The sequence below is a fragment of the Polypterus senegalus genome, chromosome 17, assembly GCF_016835505.1.
Source record: "Polypterus senegalus isolate Bchr_013 chromosome 17, ASM1683550v1, whole genome shotgun sequence".
Taxonomy (NCBI): Eukaryota; Metazoa; Chordata; class Cladistia; order Polypteriformes; family Polypteridae; genus Polypterus; species Polypterus senegalus.
The window spans coordinates 51,632,197-51,653,124 of NC_053170.1; the positions used below are offsets into that span (position 1 = coordinate 51,632,197).

Genomic DNA, 20,928 nt, shown 5'->3' on the forward strand with positions numbered 1-20,928 from the left:
TTCCCTTTATAAATCCCACCCCAACTCCTCCCAGAATTATACCTACTTGAATATGCAAAAACAATATAAATAGCCCTCCGTTTAATGGTTTTGTTAAAGGACAATGGCACAAGCACATGTAAAAAAGAATTTCAGCAAATGTGAAATGGAGGTCCTGCTCAGTGAAGTGAAGGCAACGAAACCACACTATTTGGTGGCTTAAGCAGTGGTACAAGCAACAAAAGTAAATAAGTGGCACAGCGTGGTGGAGGGACTCAAAAGTTCAAGTTCAGAAAGTCACACAGTGCCCGAAATAAAAAAGTGGTCAGATATTAAAGTTGCCATGAAAAAAAGACTCACAGCTGACCTTCTGATTGTCATACTAAAGTGTATTAGTGGCAAAGAGAAGAACAAAAAATAGGGACACAGTGGAAAAAAAAGGTCTATGTCAAGATCAAAGTTGAAAAGTCGACTTTAATCTCAAAATTTCCATTTTAACCTTTAATTTAATTTTTAAACTTCATTTAAAAAAAATAGGTTTTACTATCAGGAAGACATTTATTGTGTGGTGGTTGGATATTGGGGAAAGAAACCATTAGACTTCATTCAGACTCTTACAACATTATAAAGAGCCCCCCCCAACCCCCCGGAGTTCACAGCTGTTTGGTTGGTAGACATACAAGACACTGATCGTGCATGTTTCAAAACAGGCAGTTTCACTTTAATGTCATCACCAATGAAGAAATTGCATACACTTCAATAATTAGGTTTAAAAAACACCCTCCATGTATGCACATTTTACTGCACATTCTCACTGTAAGTTGTTCAATTTTTTAGATTTAGCAAACACTACTGCCAGTGGTCCCCACAAGTATAATAACCAGTTAATGTTGCACAAGTTCTTTTAGACTAGAGCTGCCCTATCATGCCATCTTAGTCATTCCAAGTGTGTACTCCTGTGTGTACTCCTTTACAATTTAAAGCAAATTAAGACACCAAATAAACTTCTGATCAGTAGATTATAAAGCCAAGAAATTATGCTGTTTTATTATATATACATTTTATATTTTAAACATAAAAAATGTGTTTAGCAGTCATAATGTGATGTGCAGAACTGAATATATAAAATTTATATCAAAAGTAAGCAAGAACTTAAGTTAAAATCAATGTGTTTGATCTTACAGGTTTTTTCTTCAGGTGGATCTCCTGTTCCAAGTTTGTGGAAGAAGCACAAGAGGAAATCCAGCGCATTATGAGACACTACAGCAGTTGTATTAGTAAACTGAACAAGAAAGCGGTTCTTTCATGATGAATGATGCTCAGTTGTCTATCTTTTTTGCAGGTTCAGTTAAATTAAGGCTAAGAAAACATTTGTTGAAAACTGCTTTAAAACAGAAAGGCATTCTGTTTCATGGCTTTATTAAAGACTTTTAAACTTGAGAATTTCCAATGAAACTGCAAACACCTCTTGAAATTTGTAAAGTACTGATTTATTAATGCACAGAGATGACATATTTATACTTCAAACTCAAATTCAAAGTACTGTGGGTCAAAGTAATGTATCCTCACATAGCCGTCTTCACCACCACTGCTGTAACTGTGGAGAAAAAAAAAAGTACAAAATGTAAAAACACTTCTAAAAGTTGAGCTATCTCAATCTATTTTGCTGAATAGTTAACCATTTACAAAACAGAAAATGTTGAATCTTAACTTTACAAAAAATAAAATTATAAAACTGTCCTCAATACATTGATGGGGGTAAAAATCCTATTTTTTTTCTAAACCATAAAGTTTAAGTGGATGTTACAACAACTATACAAACATTCAAATTTTGAGGCAAGAAGCCAACTGTGTATTTTGCATAACTGTCTGGTACAGCTATACTACAACTGTATTTTTTAGTTTAAACAAAGATTTGGCAAAAGTAAAGGATTTCTTTCTTTACAACAATTCCTGAAATAAAACATTTATTTAAATAAGATGGGTGAGATTTCAAATGATCCCTTTCAATGTTTTTTTCCACTATCGTATTGCACTTTGTGGAGCCTTAAGGACAGACTGAACAGTTGACAGAGGATACCACAAAGTTGGTCAGCAGAGGCCTTAAGAACTTGAGCAGAACACTCCATCTGTTCCCATGAATCAAACACACTGGTTGAGTTGAACGTTAATTGCACCAAAGGCAAGCTTTCTATGAGGCAACATTCCTGATTTTGTTTTAGCCTTTAAAGCTCTGCACATACTGTGCATGACACAGTGGAAAAAAAAAATCTAGACTGCTACCAGTCATGTACACATTCATATACTCATTCGAGAGAAGATGAAGCAGGCATTCTGCTGCTATGATCATGACCACATATTAGAAACTGGCAAAACTCTGCAGTGCAAAAATATTAAAAGGTGAAGAGAGTGGAAAAATGAGCATATTATGGAGCTGGAACTAGTATAATGCCATAATGTGGAGTTAGAATGAAAGGATTATGGGTTTATTTGCATACAGAAAATTGTCACTCAGTTCTTTAGAAATATAGATCAGAACAGCCAATCACAATGCATATTCAGAATCAGACAACTTTTACATACCTTTTTCCATCAGGGTGGAAGGCCACACAGTTGATGGGACCGAAATGCCCCTTTACACGACCAAATTCTTCCTCAAATGCTGCATGGAAAAATCTGCAAAAGAACCAAAAAATAAATAAATTTTGTCAAGCTTATCGACATTTAGACATTTGTATGGTTATAGACTGAAAGAAGGGTCACAATGTCAATAATCAAACAGTATACAACTAATAATTTGGTAACGTTGTCATATCTTACCTAGCTTCAAACTTGCCAATCCTTGTGGAGGTTGTGGTTACTTCCATGGCTTCCTGCCCACCTCCCATTACCACCTGCAATATGAAATAAATAAATTAAAGTTTTAGTCCCCTAAAAAAAATGGAGACAGACTATTAGTAACTAAGAGTCTTCAAATTACATTCTCATATAACAACAGACTGCAATGCAGTAGATAAACTTGATTTTTGCATACTGGAATAAGCACAACTTATTGAGTATTTTCAGTAATCGCCTCTTTACACAAAATATTGCTGAACAGGTCCTTTCAACCATTCAACTCCAGAACCTTCTACTTCCATCAACATTTCCACTTGGGTCCCCTGCTTTTACATCTTCAATTTTTTTCTTTTATTTTTCAACGATCTCCATGTACATCTTCCAGGCAGTCCAATTGTTAATGACCATGATATTTTCCTCTGCATTTGTCAAGCAATTTGTGTCTACAATCTCTTGTTTTTCTTTTGATTTTTGCTCTGCAATCACAAACACCTTCTTCCTTTTATGCTCATTCTGCACACTTCCATCGGTAAGCTTCTTGAGCCCACATAATTGCTCTTCTAGCATTACTCAGTCAATAATATTTTCTTTTTTCCCCAGCAATGCTTCTCGCTATTTCCAAACTTAAGACTATATTCCAGCACATCTGTCATTAACAGTACATGAACTGATGCCCTGTGAGCCCCTGCATGCTTTGCAAATAAAAACAATGTTGTGATGGTCCAAGTATTTATTAACAGAAGCACTTATTATAAAATATATATTATTTTACCCCAAGTGGAAAATAAAAATCTAAATAATTTGCAAAAAAATATTGTCAAATTAGTTTGAAATTCAAAAATTACCAGGCAATGCATAACTAAGTTTTACGGTACAGCGTAGGAAGCTGGCAGGAACAGTCTTTAAAACAAAATAATAATACAAACACCTTGTGGACAACAGAAAGGATGGGGTACTTTGTTGTGTAGTACACCACTTCACTGCTGCTGATGGAAGAAGAAACATGAGGGATAAAAAAATGTGCATCTAGCCCTTTAGTTACAGTGAAAATGTATCCGAGGTAATCTTAGCTTTTCATTATTTGAGAAAATGCATGTAAAGTCAGCAATCAACTAAAACATTGACACAAACTGCATATGAAACTGTGCATTGGCTGCAGAAGTTTAAATGACAATTGCTAACACTGAAAATCTTTTAAAATGCTGATAAAAACAAAATAAAAATCAGGATTACACTAGTAATTTCCATTGTCTTTGTAAATGTCTTTTGTCTTGCTGTGATGGATGCGTAAAAGTCTAGCATTAAAACAGCAATAAGTCAGGGAAGTTTAGGATCAAGAGTGAAAGAAAATGGGATCAAGAGCAAAATAATACTTTTAGGATGCTGCAGAATTATTAAAAAAAATGCATTTTGGAGTAAATAACACAGATCTGTACTTTCCAAAATGTACACAATCTTAAACTCAATTTGCAAGGACATTCTCTATTTCAAAGCTGACTTAGTTACTAACTTTCGTTCTGGTGCACTGATAAGCCACTGGAGAAGACACTTTTTACATTTATCAATACAAGTTCACTTAACAATACAGGTTTTCAAGGTGAAACCAACACAAAATATAAAAATACTGATGAATTCTCTAAATTGGAAAAATTGTACACACTGGATTAGCAAACAAACTTACATGATCCATGATAGGTGAAATTGCAGCAGAGTTCACAGGTCTTTCTGTTTTAAAGGTTTTAATGTGATCTAATGTTGTACAGTCAAACAACTAGAGAAAAATAAAAGAAATAAAATTACCACCACATACTAAAAAAAAAAAAAGGAAGGAAAAAAAACCCAAAAATTTAAAATTCGAACCTTCGCACTGTTGTCTTTTGAAGCAGTGATCACCATTGTAAGATCAATCGAGGACTGGATGTCATTGATCTGTTTTGTGTGTTCTTTCACCGTCTTCATTATTTCACCAGACTAAAAGCATAAGCAATCATTATTGGTAAAAACAAAGTCACAGAAGTGTACAAAAAAAAAAAAAAGCTGCTCAACAAGACGTTTTACCTGACAACTAAAATTGATGCGTTTGTAAAGATAAGCACCAACAATTTAAAACTGTTACATACATATTATAAATCTGACCATTTAAAAATATTCTTGCTTTAAGTCATATGTAGCATGAATACACTAAATTAATGGGTTTTTTTTTATAAATTAATCTATTTCCCCAAACCTAAAATCTATACAGATTTTGCCATCATCATTACAGTCGCCAATTTTAAACGTCATATTCTATTTTGCATTATCAATTTTATATGCAACTGCTAAAGCTCTTTCATTCAAACTAATCTGTATATTACTATTCTTTGCCTTACATCCACAACAGATGTTAAATCAGAAATGGTGTAGATGTTTTCTGTCTAACCCTATATAACTGTAAAGCCTTTCAAAACACACAATTATGATAGCACATTTGGCATGGATTTTGAACACAGAAATATGAAACTGACTTGACCATTTTAAATTACAAACACTGCATATAGCTTGCTAGCTGGCATGTTCTTTCTGAATCAATATTACTGCATCATTCACTTTTTACTCTCACTGTATTGTAAGATACTGCAAATAATTTGTGCAAAAGCCATTGAAAATGGTCTCTGTGTCCTGAAGAAATTGTCATCTCAGACTAACATGATAACTCATTAAACATCTGCAACATATACATTCCCCACCTTGGCACTAAATTGGTTTATTTCACCATTTTCATGCCCAGCAACGATAAACTCTCCTAAAGGACCCCACACAGCACTCGTAATCTTGGACTCACTGCAAGGTACCTTCATGTATGGATTGTTATCCTCTGTAAAAAAATGTGCATCATAAGCAAATTTAAAACATATAACATCTAAAATAAAAATCAATTAATCACAGAGAGCAAAGGTAGTAATTGTTAATTTTTTATTTACTTTGCACTGGATGAAATTCTCTTGCTAAACCTTAATAAATTGATCATAAAGGAATAAAACAAAACATCAAATAAACTTTAGTATGTTACAAACATAGACAATGCTAATAAACATTTACTGCTTTGATCAAAAGTCATAACTTGTTTAAAAAAAAAAAAAAAAAGACCACTTTAAAAGGCTGAGAACTCTCTTGTTCCTAATAAATATTTCAAGTGAAGTGTACATGCCTGAAAATATGTTGTAAAACTCTATCATACTACAGCCATCCTTATACCAACAACCAAAACAAAGAACCCCAATGTAGTGTGAAACACCTATTAAAGATGAAATACACCCAAGATGGAACCCACTATCTTCTGAATGCTTATTAAAATTAGCAACTGATAGGAAAACACTGTTCCTTCATGCCCTCTTAGTTTCACCGAGCATGTGTTTTATTGTTGACTATTAAAATATTTGAGAATACTTGGATAAACCAAAGCAATGAAAGTACAAAACACACCCTTATTGAACACAAGGTTTAACTGCTGAAAAACAAGACAAGGTGACAAACACATATTATCATATTACTCTCTGTTTAGCTGCTAAGACATTGGGCTGTAATATGCAAGGGCACCAGCTGAAACAAAATGCTATATATTAGGGCTGGGCCATATTATACCTTTCACGGTAATACCGGTGCAATGATAAGAAAATGAAATATCACGATAGAATATGGGTAAAACGCACATGCGCAGTGCCTTTGTTTTCATACGCACATGGCGGAAAAAGCATGACGGCGACGGAGAATGAGAAGGGAGAAAGCAGATCGGTGAATGAAACAGATGAACCAGAATTGGTTTGTAAAAATGGTGTAACTTCAGTGGTGTGGAACTGGTTTGGTTTTCGCCCATCAGATACCCAACAAAGCACAATTTTTTGTAGAACATGCAAGCGGGCAGTTGTGGCAAAGGGAGGAAACACCACAAACCAATTTCATCATTTGAAGCAGAAGCACTTGTTGGAGTACAACAAAGCTGTTAAATCACGTGAAGAGGCATCCGCTTCAACTAGCGTGGTGGTGAGACCAAAGAAGCTGACTCAACAAACAATCAGCGTAGCTTTAAATAGCTGCACGCCTTATGACAAAAGTAGCAAACGCTGGGGGGAACTAACTAATGCAGTGACGCATTGTTTAGCCAGGGATACGATGCCCATTCAGAGTGTGGAAAGAGAAGGTTTCACAAAGATGCTTAAAAAGTTCGATCCACGCTACAAGCTGCCCACCAAGAAATACTTCTCTAAAGTCGCCTTGCCTGCTTTATATGAAGAGGTCCGTACTGAGGTGTCAAATGCATTATCTTCGGTGGAGTTTTTTGCGTACACCACGGACATGTAGTCAAGCCTAACATCAGACCCCTACATGAGCCTCACAATACACTACGTGGACAAAGACTGGAAGCTACAAAACAAGTGCCTTGAAACAAGTTTTTTACTCCGAGGACCATACAGGGGAAAATATGGCCAAAGGCTTAAAAGAGTTCCTCAGCTCGTGGAATATTCAGGAGGAAAAACAAGTGTGTGTGACGACCAACAACGGGGCCAATGTTGTGAAAGCCGTCACACTCAACAACTGGACCAGACTTTCATGATTCGGACATCGCCTGCACATTGCAATAGGTAAGTTAATTATAACGCAGTGTTCTCCCTAGCGTCTTTTAGCCAGGCGCTCCACCCGGCTAATTTAGTTCAGCGCCCGGCTGTCATCTCGCATGACATTGTGAGAGAACAGCCGCAGATCTGCAGGCACAGGCAGATCTAATGATCTGCAGAGATGGCAGGGGACAAGCGGGCGGGTGGGAAAATACTGTTAAAGCTAATAGCGGGTGTCGTACATGGTAATAGCGGGGGTGTATCAGCTTAATACAGTTACAAGGAGTATGGAGAGGAGGGCGGGCGAGAGGGGGCTGTTCATGCTAATAGCGTGAGCAAAGTGGCAGTTTACAAGCAAAGAGGATGTGGAAGTGGGCGGGCAAGAGGAGATCTGATAAAATTAAAAAAAAAAAGTCTATTGAAACCAGCCTGTCAGATATCAGAAAAAAGGCGTCCGGAAGTGATATCTCTGTTCTCAGCGTCAGTGCAGTCTGTATAGTGCGGCTGAGCGTTCAGCAGCTCTCTTCTGGTAAAGTACATAGCAAACCAATATATACACATACAGTTGTTTAAGAATTAGGTGTGTTCTGTGTGCAAAAATCCTTGTAGCACTCACTGTGGTTCCTGTCTAAAGTGACCCCATCTGCCGTTCTTATATTTGCTCATATTTGGATCTGCGTCCATATTGCAAAAAGTGTGCAGAAACCCTTGCAGCACACACTGTCCTGGGCAAAAGTTTTGTCACTGAATTGCTGAGGGTTTTGTACGGGAGCGTATTAGGGCCACGGTGAAGAAAAAAAAAAAATACGGACAAAGTGAAGAAAAAAAACTATATGTCGAGAATAAAGTTGAGATGTTGACTTTATCCTCGACATTTCCACTTTAATCATGACGCTTATGACGAGAATAAAGTCAACATGTTGCTACATAATTTATTACGGGGGTTTGAGAAAATCTAGTAAATTAAACATTCATTTTAAGATGAAGTTTAGTTTATGATGTTCTACTTTAATGACAAACTACGAGAATAAAGTCAACATGTCGAATTTAATCTCAAGATAAACGGCGAGAATAATGTAGAAATGTCAAGATTAAAGTGGAAATGTCGAGAATGCATACCTGCCGTAGTGCAAGTGTGAATTGAATATCCAACAGGCTCTCCCTTTACCACTCTAAAGTCTTAATGTTGGTAAAAATGCACATTACACCTCTGAAAGAATAATGCAAGAGCTGCTGGATGTCTTAGCATCAGAAATAAAATCTAACATACTGAAAAATATACACACAGAAAAGTTTTTCAGTATTCTGTGTGATGAAACCACAGATATCTGCGATGTAAAAAAATTATTTACATTAAATATGTTTGCCAGGTCACTAAAGAGGTCAGAGTTAGTTCTGTATCAACCTGCAATATGACTGACTGCATAGCGGAGACTATAACCAACACACTGAGTGAGACTATGGACACTCTAGGCTTGAATTTTATGTTATGTTTTATGTTGCAAAACAACTCTTTTTAAGTTTTGTGGATATTATACAAGGTTATGCTCAGGATATGTCAGCCCATTTCCACTGGAAATGCCTTTTGGTTAAACTGTCAGCAAGGAATCTGCATTTGCACTGTTAAATTTTTATATAGCTTTAATGCACATAAAAACAGCTGCTTGTTTAAGTGAAAATAAATTGAAGGGGTTTTTTTGCACTAATAAAGTTGTGGAGTTGTAAAGTATTTTGTCTCGTGTCAATCATATCATCAGTTATATCATCGCAAATGTTCAAATATATATCGTGATAAATATTTTTGGCCATATTGCCCTGCCCTACTATATATAACAGTTAAGCAATAATTCAAAACAAAGAACAATAAAAATAGTGTGGCTTTTATAAAGAAAAAAGCATATAAAACAAATTACCAGGTTAACTTTGAGGTAGGCAAAAGCTGTGGAGTAACAATATCAGATTTTCGACAGCATTTAAAAATAACTTTCAAACAAATTTGTTACATAGAGAAGGAAATATTGAATTAAATTTACTCTTACAAAGAGCTCTTCCACTTAAAAGCCTAATGTATCATAATTAGAGTTTAGCACAAAAGTTAAGAAAAAAAAGAAATAATGACATGCAAATCAACACAAAACACTGAAACACAGACAAAATACACACATTTTCTAATAAAATCTCTGAAAAGGATCAAAGCACAAAAAAAATTACAGAAAACACAATTAATGTACAACATATAGTGTCCCCAAAATGTACATACAATTATTTCAAATAACAGATATAAAAGAGTAATAATGATAGTAATTTGCCAGCAAAGCCTCAAATCCAAATTGTCAACCAAAAGCATTAATGGACCTTAAAAAACAATGTGTAACAATAGTATGTGTATTATACTGCTAAAAACAGAACAATGCTAAGAAATGCAGTGTTAAACTCATGCAGGGCTCTTAGATGTGCAGCCTAAAGTGTTGAGTATTCCACTGATAATTTTATTTATTTATTTTAAAGATTAGATCAGATTCCACATATCCCATTTCCTCTATCTATATTTAAGGAAGAAAAAAAAATCCCAGCATCACTTAAGAATCTCCTTTCTTCCTTATAATGCTGTCATAACCTGATGCTCATTTACCTGTCTGACAGCATCTAGTGGGAGGAGACGGTACTACACAACACAAATGTGTTAACTAACATCATTCTGAACTCTGCAAATGTCAATATGTTGAATTAAAATGAATAGCATGAATACCTTTTCAGGAGACCAAACCTAAAATGTGAATGCAAGTGTGATTCTTTTGAGATATAAACGTTATGCTTTTATCAATCTAATAATGAACTTAAACTTTATTAAAATACAATATAAAAAGATAATACTGATTCATAATGCAAACACAAAACACCACAGAGGCAGGAAGCTATGCCAGCAAGAATTACATAATTCATTAAAAACATCTCTTATACTATGAAAACAGATGGTGGAAAGGGGTTTTCTGTAAATTGTTGATCAGGGTAGAACAATATATCACTAAATTCAGGGTAAAAATGAGAATCTCATTAAAATAAACAGTAATATATTTAAGCTTCATACCCATCTGTGAAGGGTCTCGAAGGTCAAAAAAGTTCAAATAACACTGATAACCCATCTGTTTGTCGGTTGAAAACATTATGATGTTTCCACTAAAGTCAAAGCCACAGGTCCTCACAGCTGAGCTGGTCTTCAGTTGTCCAAGCATCTTTCCTGCAAGAATCCATAAAACCCTGAATAAGAAAATACACCTACTCTGGTGTCAACTGTCCTTTACAATTTTTCTACTCAGAAATCTTAACAGATGCAAGCATCAGTGTCATTTTGCAGCATTCAACATAATAAGTGTACAAACAGCTTTTAAAGTAAAGTTGACAAAAGATGTAGAATCATTGCTTTGAACCATAATTTCCACTTGCAAATACACACATTCAACTCAGGTATTACGCTGTGAATGTGCTAACTTACAATAGGAATTCCCCATTGAAAGAGTGTTATATATATATATATATATATATATATATATATATGGTGTGGTACTTACCCTATATACTTTACAGAGGTAGCCAAGACAAAAAATGTAATCTCATGTTTTCTTACTTGCATAAAGTGCCTATGAGAGATTCTCATCAAAGGGATGAATAGGTGACCAACACTACACAGTGGCATATTTCATTAATTTCATGCCACCACTATAAAGTACATGGGGTGAGTAACATATAAAAAATACTCACTTGAGCACAAACGCATGCAGAGGATAGCATTAATACAAACATGTACATTTTCTGAGTTTGCCAGTGCAACACCTTTCCAATAACATTGTCCTACTAACTGCTGAAAACCTTACGAAGAGCAAGATTTTCACTAGAATTATGGCAATTTTTTATTGCTGCACACAATATAAAAGGGTCACACTGACTTTACAAAAAACACAACTAAAATTACAGCAGCCAGTGCAGTTTTACTTACAAATAAAAACATTTCTGGATGTTTTAGATATCTACTGTGAAAGGTATTTTTGCAACCAATAAATACTCAACATAATATAAATGGCTAAACTTTCAAAGAATTGGCAACTTCGGGATTATAGAATTTAGGTTTACATGAATGTAGGTTTGACATTAGTTCAGTTGTAATGATCTGCTTATATATATGCTAGTAAATGGTATGAAAAGCCACTACCAGTTTGAAAGTAATTGGCCAAAATTATTTAGTATAGCGAATTATACTAATTATTTCCTTGATTGTGCTTCGTTAGCATTTTGGATGTGAAAGTAGCTTTAGATTATAACTGCTGCTTGATAACTACCGAAACATTTGGAACTCTCCTGAAATTCTACATAATATGGTAGGATTTGGAAAATAGGCTAACTTGCTAAAAACGTCTGTTAACTTTACTACACTTTTTTGGGGCACATGTTGGATGACTATTTACATTTTTTTCATATTTGTATTCCCACTTTTTATAAAAAGGGCCACAACTAGGCTATTAATGTAAAAAGCAAGCCTCTTTATATACAGTGCATCCGGAAAGTATTCACAACACATCACTTTTTCCACATTTTGTTATGTACAGCCTTATTCCAAAATGGATTAAATTCATTTTTTTCCTCAGAATTCTACACAAAACACCTCATAATGAGAATGTGAAAAAAGTTTACTTGAGATCTTTGCAAATTTATTAAAAATAAAAAAACTGAGAAATCACATGTACAGAAGTATTCACTGCCTTTGCCATGAAGCTCAAAATTGAGCTCAGGTGCATCCTGTTTCCCCTGATCATCCTTGAGATGTTTCTGCAGCTTAATTGGAGTCCACCTGTGGTAAATTCAGTTGATTGGACATGATTTGGAAAGGCACACACCAGTCTATATAAGGTCCCACAGTCAACAGTTCATGTCAGAGCACAAACCAAGCATGGAGTCAAAGGAATTGTCTGTAGACTTCAGAGACAGGATTGTCTCGAGGCTCAAATCTGGGGAAGGTTACAGAAAATTTTCTGCTGCTTTGAAGGTCCCAATGAGCACAGTGGCCTCCATCATCCGTTAGTGGAATAAGTTTGAAACCACCAGGACTCTTCCTAGAGCTGGCCGGCCATCTTAACTGAGCGATTGTTGGAGAAGGGGCCTTAGTCAAGGAGGTGACCAAGAACCCGATGGTCACTCTGTCAGAGCTCCAGATGTCCTCTGTGGAGAGAGGAGAACCTTACAGAAGGACAACCATCTCTGCAGCAATCCACCAATCAGGTCTGTATTGTAGAATGGCCAGACGGAAGCCACTCATTAGTAAAAGGCACATGGCAGCCTGCCTGGAGCTTGCCTAAAGGCACCTCAAGCACACTCAGACCATGAGAAACAAAATTCTCTGGACTGATGAGATAATGATTGAACTCTTTGGTGTGAATACCAGGCATCACGTTTGGAGGAAACCAGGCACCGCTCATCACCAGGCCAATACCATCCCTACAGTGAAGCATGGTGGTTGCAGTATCATGCTGTGGGGATGTTTTTCAGTTGCAGGAACTGAGAGACTAGTCAGGATAAAGGGAAAGATGACTGCAGCAATGTACAGAGACATCCTGGATGAAAACCTGCTCCAGAGCGCTCTTGACCTCAGACTGAGGCGACGGTTCATCTTTCAGCAGGACAACCACCCTAAGCACACAGCCAAGACATCAAAGGAGTGGCTTCAGGACAACTCTGTGAATGTCCTTGAGTGGCCCAGCCAGAGCCCAGACTTGAATCCGATTGAACATCTCTGGATAGATCTTAAAATGGCTCTGCACCGATGCTTCCCATCCAACCTGATGGAGCTTGAGAGGTGCTGCAAAGAGGAATGGGCGAAACTGGCCAAGGATAGGTGTGCCAAGCTTGTGGCATCATATTCAAAAAGACTTGAGGCTGTAATTGCTGCCAAAGGTGCATCAACAAAGTATTGAGCAAAGGCTGTGAACACTTATGTACATGTGATTTCTCAGTTTTTTTATTTTAAAAAAAATTTGCAAAAACCTCAAGTAAACTTTTTTCACGTTGTCATTATGGGGTGTTGTGTGTAGAATTCTGAGGGAAAAAATGAATTTAATCCATTTTGGATTAAGGCTGTAACATAACAAAATGTGGAAAAAGTGATACGCTGTGAACATTTTCTGGATGCACTGTGTTAAAACCGGCACCAGCATAGCAAACCTCCCCCTTTCTCTCACACAAACATCTTCATCACATTTCTCAGGATTGCTGACAATCAGCATCAAACCCATCGTGCCTCTCTGCCACCAAATAATGTCCTCTCCAGCCCTCAGTATCAGCCTCCACAAGGACTCAGGCACTGAGCACTTCATCAAAATCATAAATTATCAAAAGGCATAAATTAATAAAACACACCATACACTGCAGATCAGACACAATCACTTAATGGCCCAAACAAAGTTGTGCATTGAATACTCACATTTTTATAGAAGAAACAGTATTTCATCCTAGACTTACCTGTTTCACAGTCCCACAATCGGCAAGTGTTGTCTGCAGATCCAGTCAACACACTTTTTGTGTCCCCTGTCCATTCAGGTAAAGGAAAATGCTTTTACACAATATACCATAAGATACTAAATAACAACTTTACCTAAATGTTTTTAAATAAAATCAAAGAATACCATATGGTATGCTTTCTGTAAGTGTTCTCGTATGTGGATTATTTTTGCAAAAAAAAAAAAAAAAAAGCCTTAATAGCAGATATTCAAACTGTGTTATACATTTAACTTTACATGGATAAATTTGCCATTTATGCCCATCAATCTGCACTCAATAACACAGAATGACACAGTGAAAATGTGTTTCCAGAAAGGTTTGAAAATTCATCAGAACTCGAAAACTGAAATCTTGTATTTATGCAAGTACTCAGACCCTTAATTCAGTACTTTGTAGTGGCCCCCTTTTTCCGCAATTACAGCTTTGAGTTTTCCTGGATAAATCTCTACAAACTTTGCACTCTTGGATTTGGACAGTTTCTCTTACCGGCAGAGCCACTCAAGCCCCAATACATTACATGGTAAACCTCTGAACTGTCATCTTCAGGTCTATGTTCTATGAGGTTTTAAGTCTGGGCTTTGGCTGGGTCATCCACTCCAGCATTCCTTTGGCTGTATGATTCAGGTCAGGTCAGTTTCATGCTGAAAGGTGAACCATCACCACAGTCTGAAGGTGCAAACACACAGGAGCAGATTTTCTTCAAGGATCTCTCTGTCCAAAGAGTTCAACTTTTGTATTATCAGACAAAAGTGTATTTTTCCTTGTGCTTTAAGAATACTGTCATATGCCTTTTACTCAAGAGTTTTTCATTTTTAATAAATTTGCAGTCCTTTCTGAAAACACATTCACTTTGTCATTACAAGTCATTTGATGTAGCTTGATAGACACAAACGGCAAATTTATCTATTGAATATTAAATGTAAAATTCATGGTAATGGCTCTCGCTCATACTGTGCAAGCAGCAATGGCTTCTCTGCAAAACTAGGGATTTAAAAAATGCAACAACCACCCTCTTCTACAGACCAGTACCAAGGAACTACCATCTGTTAATCAGTCTAATGAACACATTAAATATCGTGCTACATCAGACTTTATATCATAATTTTATTATCCAAGTGCAATTCACTCTGTGACCTGAACAATAAATATATAAATAAATGTAAAACAACCAGGCTATAGGTCTGTAATAGTAAAGCACCCGCAAATGGTGACTACAGCATCACTGTACAAAATAAAGGTAGTTTCATTCCAGTTCTTAAAGCAAGATGAGGATCCTGATCTTTGCAATGTATTGTATTTGTGGTAAACCTAATGGGACAAACATTTACCAAAAAATAGTAATTCTCAAATTTCAGAACATTGAAAACTTTGCAATACCAAAAAAGGTCTGTCACACACAGAATCATTCGGGTCCAGCTGAAGCGATTATCATTCACATTATGAGGGTCAGAAAATCAAATTTCAAGAAACCAGTATTATAGCAAATTGAGTGAAAAACATAGGAAAATGGGCAATATCCGACTCATACATTGTGCAGTCTCTGTTGCATACCTTTTCATAGCATAAAATCCATAAAAAGTCAAAGGATACAATCAACATCTACACACCACACGGCTCCTGTGTGACCATTATAAGTGCCAAGTCGCTCTCCATTAACAGAATACCACACATTGAATACCTATTTATAAAAGAAGGAGGAAAATATGATTAAGTATTAAAAATGCACAGCTGCAAGTTAGTACTGAGGTTTATTAGCCTTCATGCTCAAAATGAAAAAGATGGTATCTGTTATCTTGTGTTATTTTTTTTGTTCATACCTGACGTCTTTAAACATTGAGGATAAAGAGAAGATTATGAGGAAAGAAAAAAACCCATATGAGATTACAAAGCCTGAGGAAAAAAATGTGTCAAATCAAAGAGTAAAAAAAAAAATAAGATAAAGTCAATTATTGAATTTTGGAGGAATTAAAAAATCTAGCCTAAGAAGGTTTACTTTCTATGACTGCCCCCTCGAACAGTCAAACTACTGTATGTGCATGACTATCCTTCCATTCTTTCATATTTCTGAATTTACATAATCCAAATGTTGGATCATGGAAAGCCAGAAGTGATACTGGTACCTTCAGACACAGGAAGGGGTAACAATGCACCCCAAACATCACTCATGAATAAACTAATACTCACTTAAACCTTGCCAATTTGGACTCTGTAATTAACCTATTATGCACATCTTTGTGACGCAGCAGGAAAAATGGAAGTATCCAGAGAGAAAAAGAAAAAAAAACATGGATATGGGAAAACAAACAAACTGTTGAATACTTTCTAGACATTGAGTGAATAATTGATTTTATAAATTAATTTCAACTTCTGCTTTAGGGCGATGTGTAAAAAGGAAATTTTTGATTCATTTCAACCTAGAATAATTAGTCTACAGTGCACCTGACCCATATCAAACCAGCTTAAGGAAAAACACATTAACAAGCGAGGAGCTTATGTCTAAAACTGGCAGTGCAAGTCCAATGACAAACAAACTACTATCTGTTGTAGTGTACTTCTGTGGCAAGTAAAGGTAGCACCATGACAAACTTAATCCAGCATTATTACCATGAGTAATAATATCGCTCGTCATTGCTCCAATTAAAAAAAGTAAATCTAAGTATAGCAATTGTCTACACAAAGTTCCATCATAGTCACTTTTTTTTGGTCAGCAAACTTCATGTAGGGCAAAGAGCAGCGAGTGGAGGCACGTTTTATCACAACCAGAATATTGGCCTTTATGTTAAAGAAAGTGGAGTAATAAACTGAGAAAGAGGAATTGGAGAAGTCTACCTGTGCAATTAGACAAAACAATGTATTCAGACCTTTTTTATTTTGTCTTTTAAATTAAAACGGACACCGTTTGAGTTCGGATATTGAGCTTGCTATAAGTGTAGCAGCTTACATTTTTAATTGGAAAAAGATAAAGACAGATTTGAGATTGCTGTTTAGTAAACAATAAGCTTTTTAAAAGATTTGTACTGTGTTTATTATTCGTTGCTGTGTATCATACAGCATGTGTCTTGGTAAGAAACAAACACTATCAAATTAAAATGGTACACCATATTTGTAATTACACCTCGATAATTCTGAATGGCTGGCAGATACAATGAAGAAAAAACACATAACTTAAAATATATATTTACAACATTTATAAACAGCAAACAGTTACAATGCAATTAATGATTTAAAAAGATTAAAACCTATAAGTGCATGTACATTTAAGCAGTGTTTAATTGACAATATCAACTGATTACATGAGAATATAAACTGTACATTTGTTTTTTTCAGAGAAATAGTGAAAACTACTTTTTTAAATTAACCTTTAATTCAGCCAAGTACATTACAAAACATTTTAAACAATAACATCTTGTAATTATGAGAATAATTTTTTATGCCATATGTATTATGACAAATCAACAATGCCAAATAATTTTTTCACTAAATATAGGTCATCAAATTCTAATTGAGCAAGTAATATAGCACATTAACTGACTTGCATTTATAAATAATATACTCAGTAATCTACTATAATTATACTTAATTAACAAAAATATACAAAGACTGGATAAAAAAGTAAATTACTGGAAGGAAATGAACCTGTAACTTAACAGTTGTAAGAAAGTGACATGATTAGAAGCCACAAAATATTATTGTTCTTAAAGCAGGCAATCCACAAACCATGCACAAGTGACTGAATGACATTCAGTCCTGGGGTACAACAGAAGCTGCAGGTTTTCATACCAAGCAGTTTCACAAATAGATGGTTTAGTCTTACTTCTAAATAATCTAACTCCTTAATTTGCCTTTTTCTTCTCTTATTTTACATTTACACATATGTGCTAATATTTTTACGTGTATACAAAATTAAGACATTTGTAATTTTTTTTTCCTGTATCTTTTACATGTTATCTTTCTTCTACCATATCCTCATATACACTGAATGACATACAGCATTTGCTAAAGAGAAAGCCGAGTGAAGCAAATGAAAACTTACAAAGCTAAAGCATAAAACAAACTCACTCAGAATAACATGAAGGATGTCTGTAATGAACTGGGCATAATTACGGGATTAACACAATCCAGGGGCCACGTGCTAGAAGGGGATCTGGACAAAGCTAACACCCGGAACCAATTTTTTAATAGATTTTCCCTCCCACTACCACCTTCTTCCAATGGCCTGTCTTTCCATACCATCCCTTCTACATCAGCAACTTCTACAACATCAACTGTAATGGCCAGTGACAAGTCCACCTCTGACCATTAGTGTGGACTGTTCATAACTAAAGACCAACTAAGGAGAAAACTCAGGAAGCTATACACAGGAAAAGCTGTGGGACATATGGAGTCAGTCCTTAAGTTATTAAGGCCAGTGCTGAGTAACATTGCCAAGTCCTCTTTTACCTGTTCAGACTTCAGAAAAGTCAGAAGTCTTCAGAAAGTACAACTGCTGTGGAAAATATCCTGCATTGTTCCTATTCCAAAGAAGGAAGGCGCCTCTTCACCTAACGACTACCAGACAATTGGCACTTAACATCTCACACATTATGAAAACCTTTGACAGAGTGGTCCTGGACTATATTAGTCCTCTTCTGATAGACCATCTGGACCCAGTTCAATTTTCCTATCAGACAAACACTAGATTGGAGGATGAAATTATCTGTCTGCTCCATAAGGCTGAAGTCTCACCAGGACAAAGCTGGCAGCACTGTGAGGATTATGTTTTTTGAAATTCTCAGATGATTCTGCACTCGTGGGGTCAGGTGGAGACGTTTGTTTCTTGGTGCAAAGAGAACTGTCTGCATCTTAACATCAGTAAAGCCAAGGAACTGGTTATTGGCTTTCACCACACCAAAGATCCATGTCCAGACACTATTCGAGGAGTGCATGTAGAGGTAGTCCACATTAATGAAAGGTTGGCCTGGTCTCATAACACAGAAGATTGTAAAAGAAAGGGCAGAATAGACTGTGTCCCTTTAAAATGAGAAGTCACATCCTTCACATCTTCTATAATAACATCACTTCAAGAGAGGCCCACTGAACATACAAGCTAAATAAAAGGCAAGCTCTGTTATCAGAGGTACTCTGGACCTCCTGGAGGTTGTAGAGAAGGGCAGAATTTAAAGAAAACCGAGTGCCATTATGAACAATGCTGCACACCCTCCCTCTGACACAGAAACACTGAGGACTTTTACCCAGCTAGTTATTCAGCAGAGGTGTGTTAAAAAATGATAGTGGGGCTTCTTTATACTGACAGCAGTACATTTACAAAAAGACTCGCTGAGACTGTGACAGTCAAGTCATAACTTTTCTCTTTTGAATTTTCTTGTTTTATAGTCATTCTGATGTGTGTGTGTGTGTATTTGTTTACTTATGTAGTTATTTAAAGAGCCAAATTTCCCCAGGGGACAAATAAAGTTTTATCTACTCCTTTTGATTCACTTTTTCCTGTGGAGTTTACTGCTTTAATTTTACCAAAATACTGATAATTAGTGATAAGCAGTACACATGGCGACAAATGACACTGAATACTGAAGCACAGGAAGCAACTATGCAAGTACAAAATACTCTTGTGAGCTAACTAATAAGGGTTTAAATGACCAGAATATGAAAAGTGCAATATCTTACAAAGCAATAAAAACAATAAATGTCACACAAAAACGCTTAATACATTCCCCTAAAATGGACAGATTTTATAATTTCTGGATTGTTTAATAAAGGCAAGACTCCAGTTAAAAGCTGAAAGTGGTTGGGATGAACCAAAACACCTATGGTTAAGGTGGTTAACAGAACTAAATTTGAGGACCACTTAGTTAAGCTTTTTAATGTTAATTAGCACACACATGAATTTATTGACTCTGAAGTAATGGCACTGCTTCAACATTCAGTGTCATTTGCATTTGTGTCTGAACCGCTCATCACAAACTGTCAGTATTTGGATACAATTTAAGGAGCAAACTTCATGGAAATAAGGTTAACTAAAATAAAAATGGTAAAAGATGTCAAGTGTTTAAAATTATAACACACTTCTGAATTTCTTCTAAATGTAAACATCATACTACGACATTTTATACACGAAAAATTATAAAGGAAAACAATTGCATAGATGAGACGTGAGAATGGCCCGCGGATGTGTTAAAGTGGTTGGGATGAAAACATGAAATACTATTGTAAAGTATAACTTTAAAAAAAAATTAGAAAAAATGTTTAATTTCTTTAATTTCTCCAAAATAATGTTGAGAAAACATCTTCTCATTGATTAATCTCCGTTTGCAAACATTTCTTACCGTATCCTTTGCTACAGAAAACAGCAGGTCGCCTTCTCTGTTGTATTTGATTTGTGTAATTGATCTCTCATGGCCTTGCAAGAGGATTGGTTTCTGAAAGAAAAATCAACATTGTATTAATGTCGAACATACGCTTTTTTTCTGAATTAAAGAACGTGTTTATTTTTTAAAAAACAATATTTATAAAAAATACATTTCAAGAGTCACGGCAACAGAACTTCAAAACGCTTTACTAATAGCGTCCACGCTAAGACCTCTTGTAACTAACGCTCACAAAACGGTTATTCGTGCCCTTATGACACACAGTATGGGTCCAGCAGAACTGATGATCATCCAGATGTCGACAGCAGCATACTGTCAACGCCCGTCGTCGTCGCTCTCGCGTCCATTTGAAACGATCAAAATTGAGGAGACGTTTCTTTTTGAATAATAGAAGTGCGTAACCGATGCAGACCATCATAAAGAAAACTCAACTGCTGAAAACTGACTGAGCGGCCCCAAAGGTATGTTTTAAATTTGTACTGATACTCACCATTTTAACGTCCTATCCTATGATAATAATTAAAGCAATTTGTGTTCGAGCAACCAAAAAATAAATTAGAATTGGAGTTGCCTCAAACCAGCATGTCGCTACGATGGACCAAGGCGGA

General features: G+C 35.8%; 2 protein-coding genes across 3 annotated transcripts in view; one reads left to right on the forward strand and one right to left on the reverse strand.

The window, feature by feature from the left end:
• The window catches only part of zgc:154055 (uncharacterized protein LOC556036 homolog), a 61,509-nt gene extending 59,975 nt beyond the window's left edge, over positions 1-1,534 (forward strand). For both annotated transcript variants that reach the window (XM_039740773.1, XM_039740774.1), the window contains one exon: positions 1,164-1,534. In XM_039740773.1, coding sequence (XP_039596707.1) covers positions 1,164-1,288 — 125 coding nt within the window. In that variant the 3' untranslated portion in view covers positions 1,289-1,534. The remainder of the gene's footprint in view (positions 1-1,163) is intronic.
• On the reverse strand, positions 1,448-20,924 carry eif3i (eukaryotic translation initiation factor 3, subunit I). Its single transcript, XM_039740780.1, has 11 exons — positions 20,811-20,924; positions 20,279-20,371; positions 15,546-15,633; positions 13,917-13,982; positions 10,498-10,647; positions 5,544-5,671; positions 4,678-4,788; positions 4,499-4,588; positions 2,800-2,873; positions 2,563-2,655; positions 1,448-1,576 (listed from the first exon to the last, which is right to left on the reverse strand). The coding sequence occupies exons 1-11, from the start codon at positions 20,811-20,813 to the stop codon at positions 1,495-1,497; spliced, it is 978 nt and encodes a 325-aa protein (XP_039596714.1). The 5' UTR covers positions 20,814-20,924; the 3' UTR covers positions 1,448-1,494.
• Positions 20,925-20,928: the final 4 nt, after the last annotated feature.

Excerpts from the sequence above, each read along its gene's own strand:
- eif3i (XM_039740780.1), bottom strand. Across the intron at positions 4,789-5,543 it reads TAAACCAATTTAGTGCCAAG|TCTGGTGAAATAATGAAGAC; the intron begins GTGGGGAATGTA and ends TTATGCTTTTAG. Across the intron at positions 4,589-4,677 it reads CAAAAGACAACAGTGCGAAG|TTGTTTGACTGTACAACATT; the intron begins GTTCGAATTTTA and ends ATTTTTCTCTAG.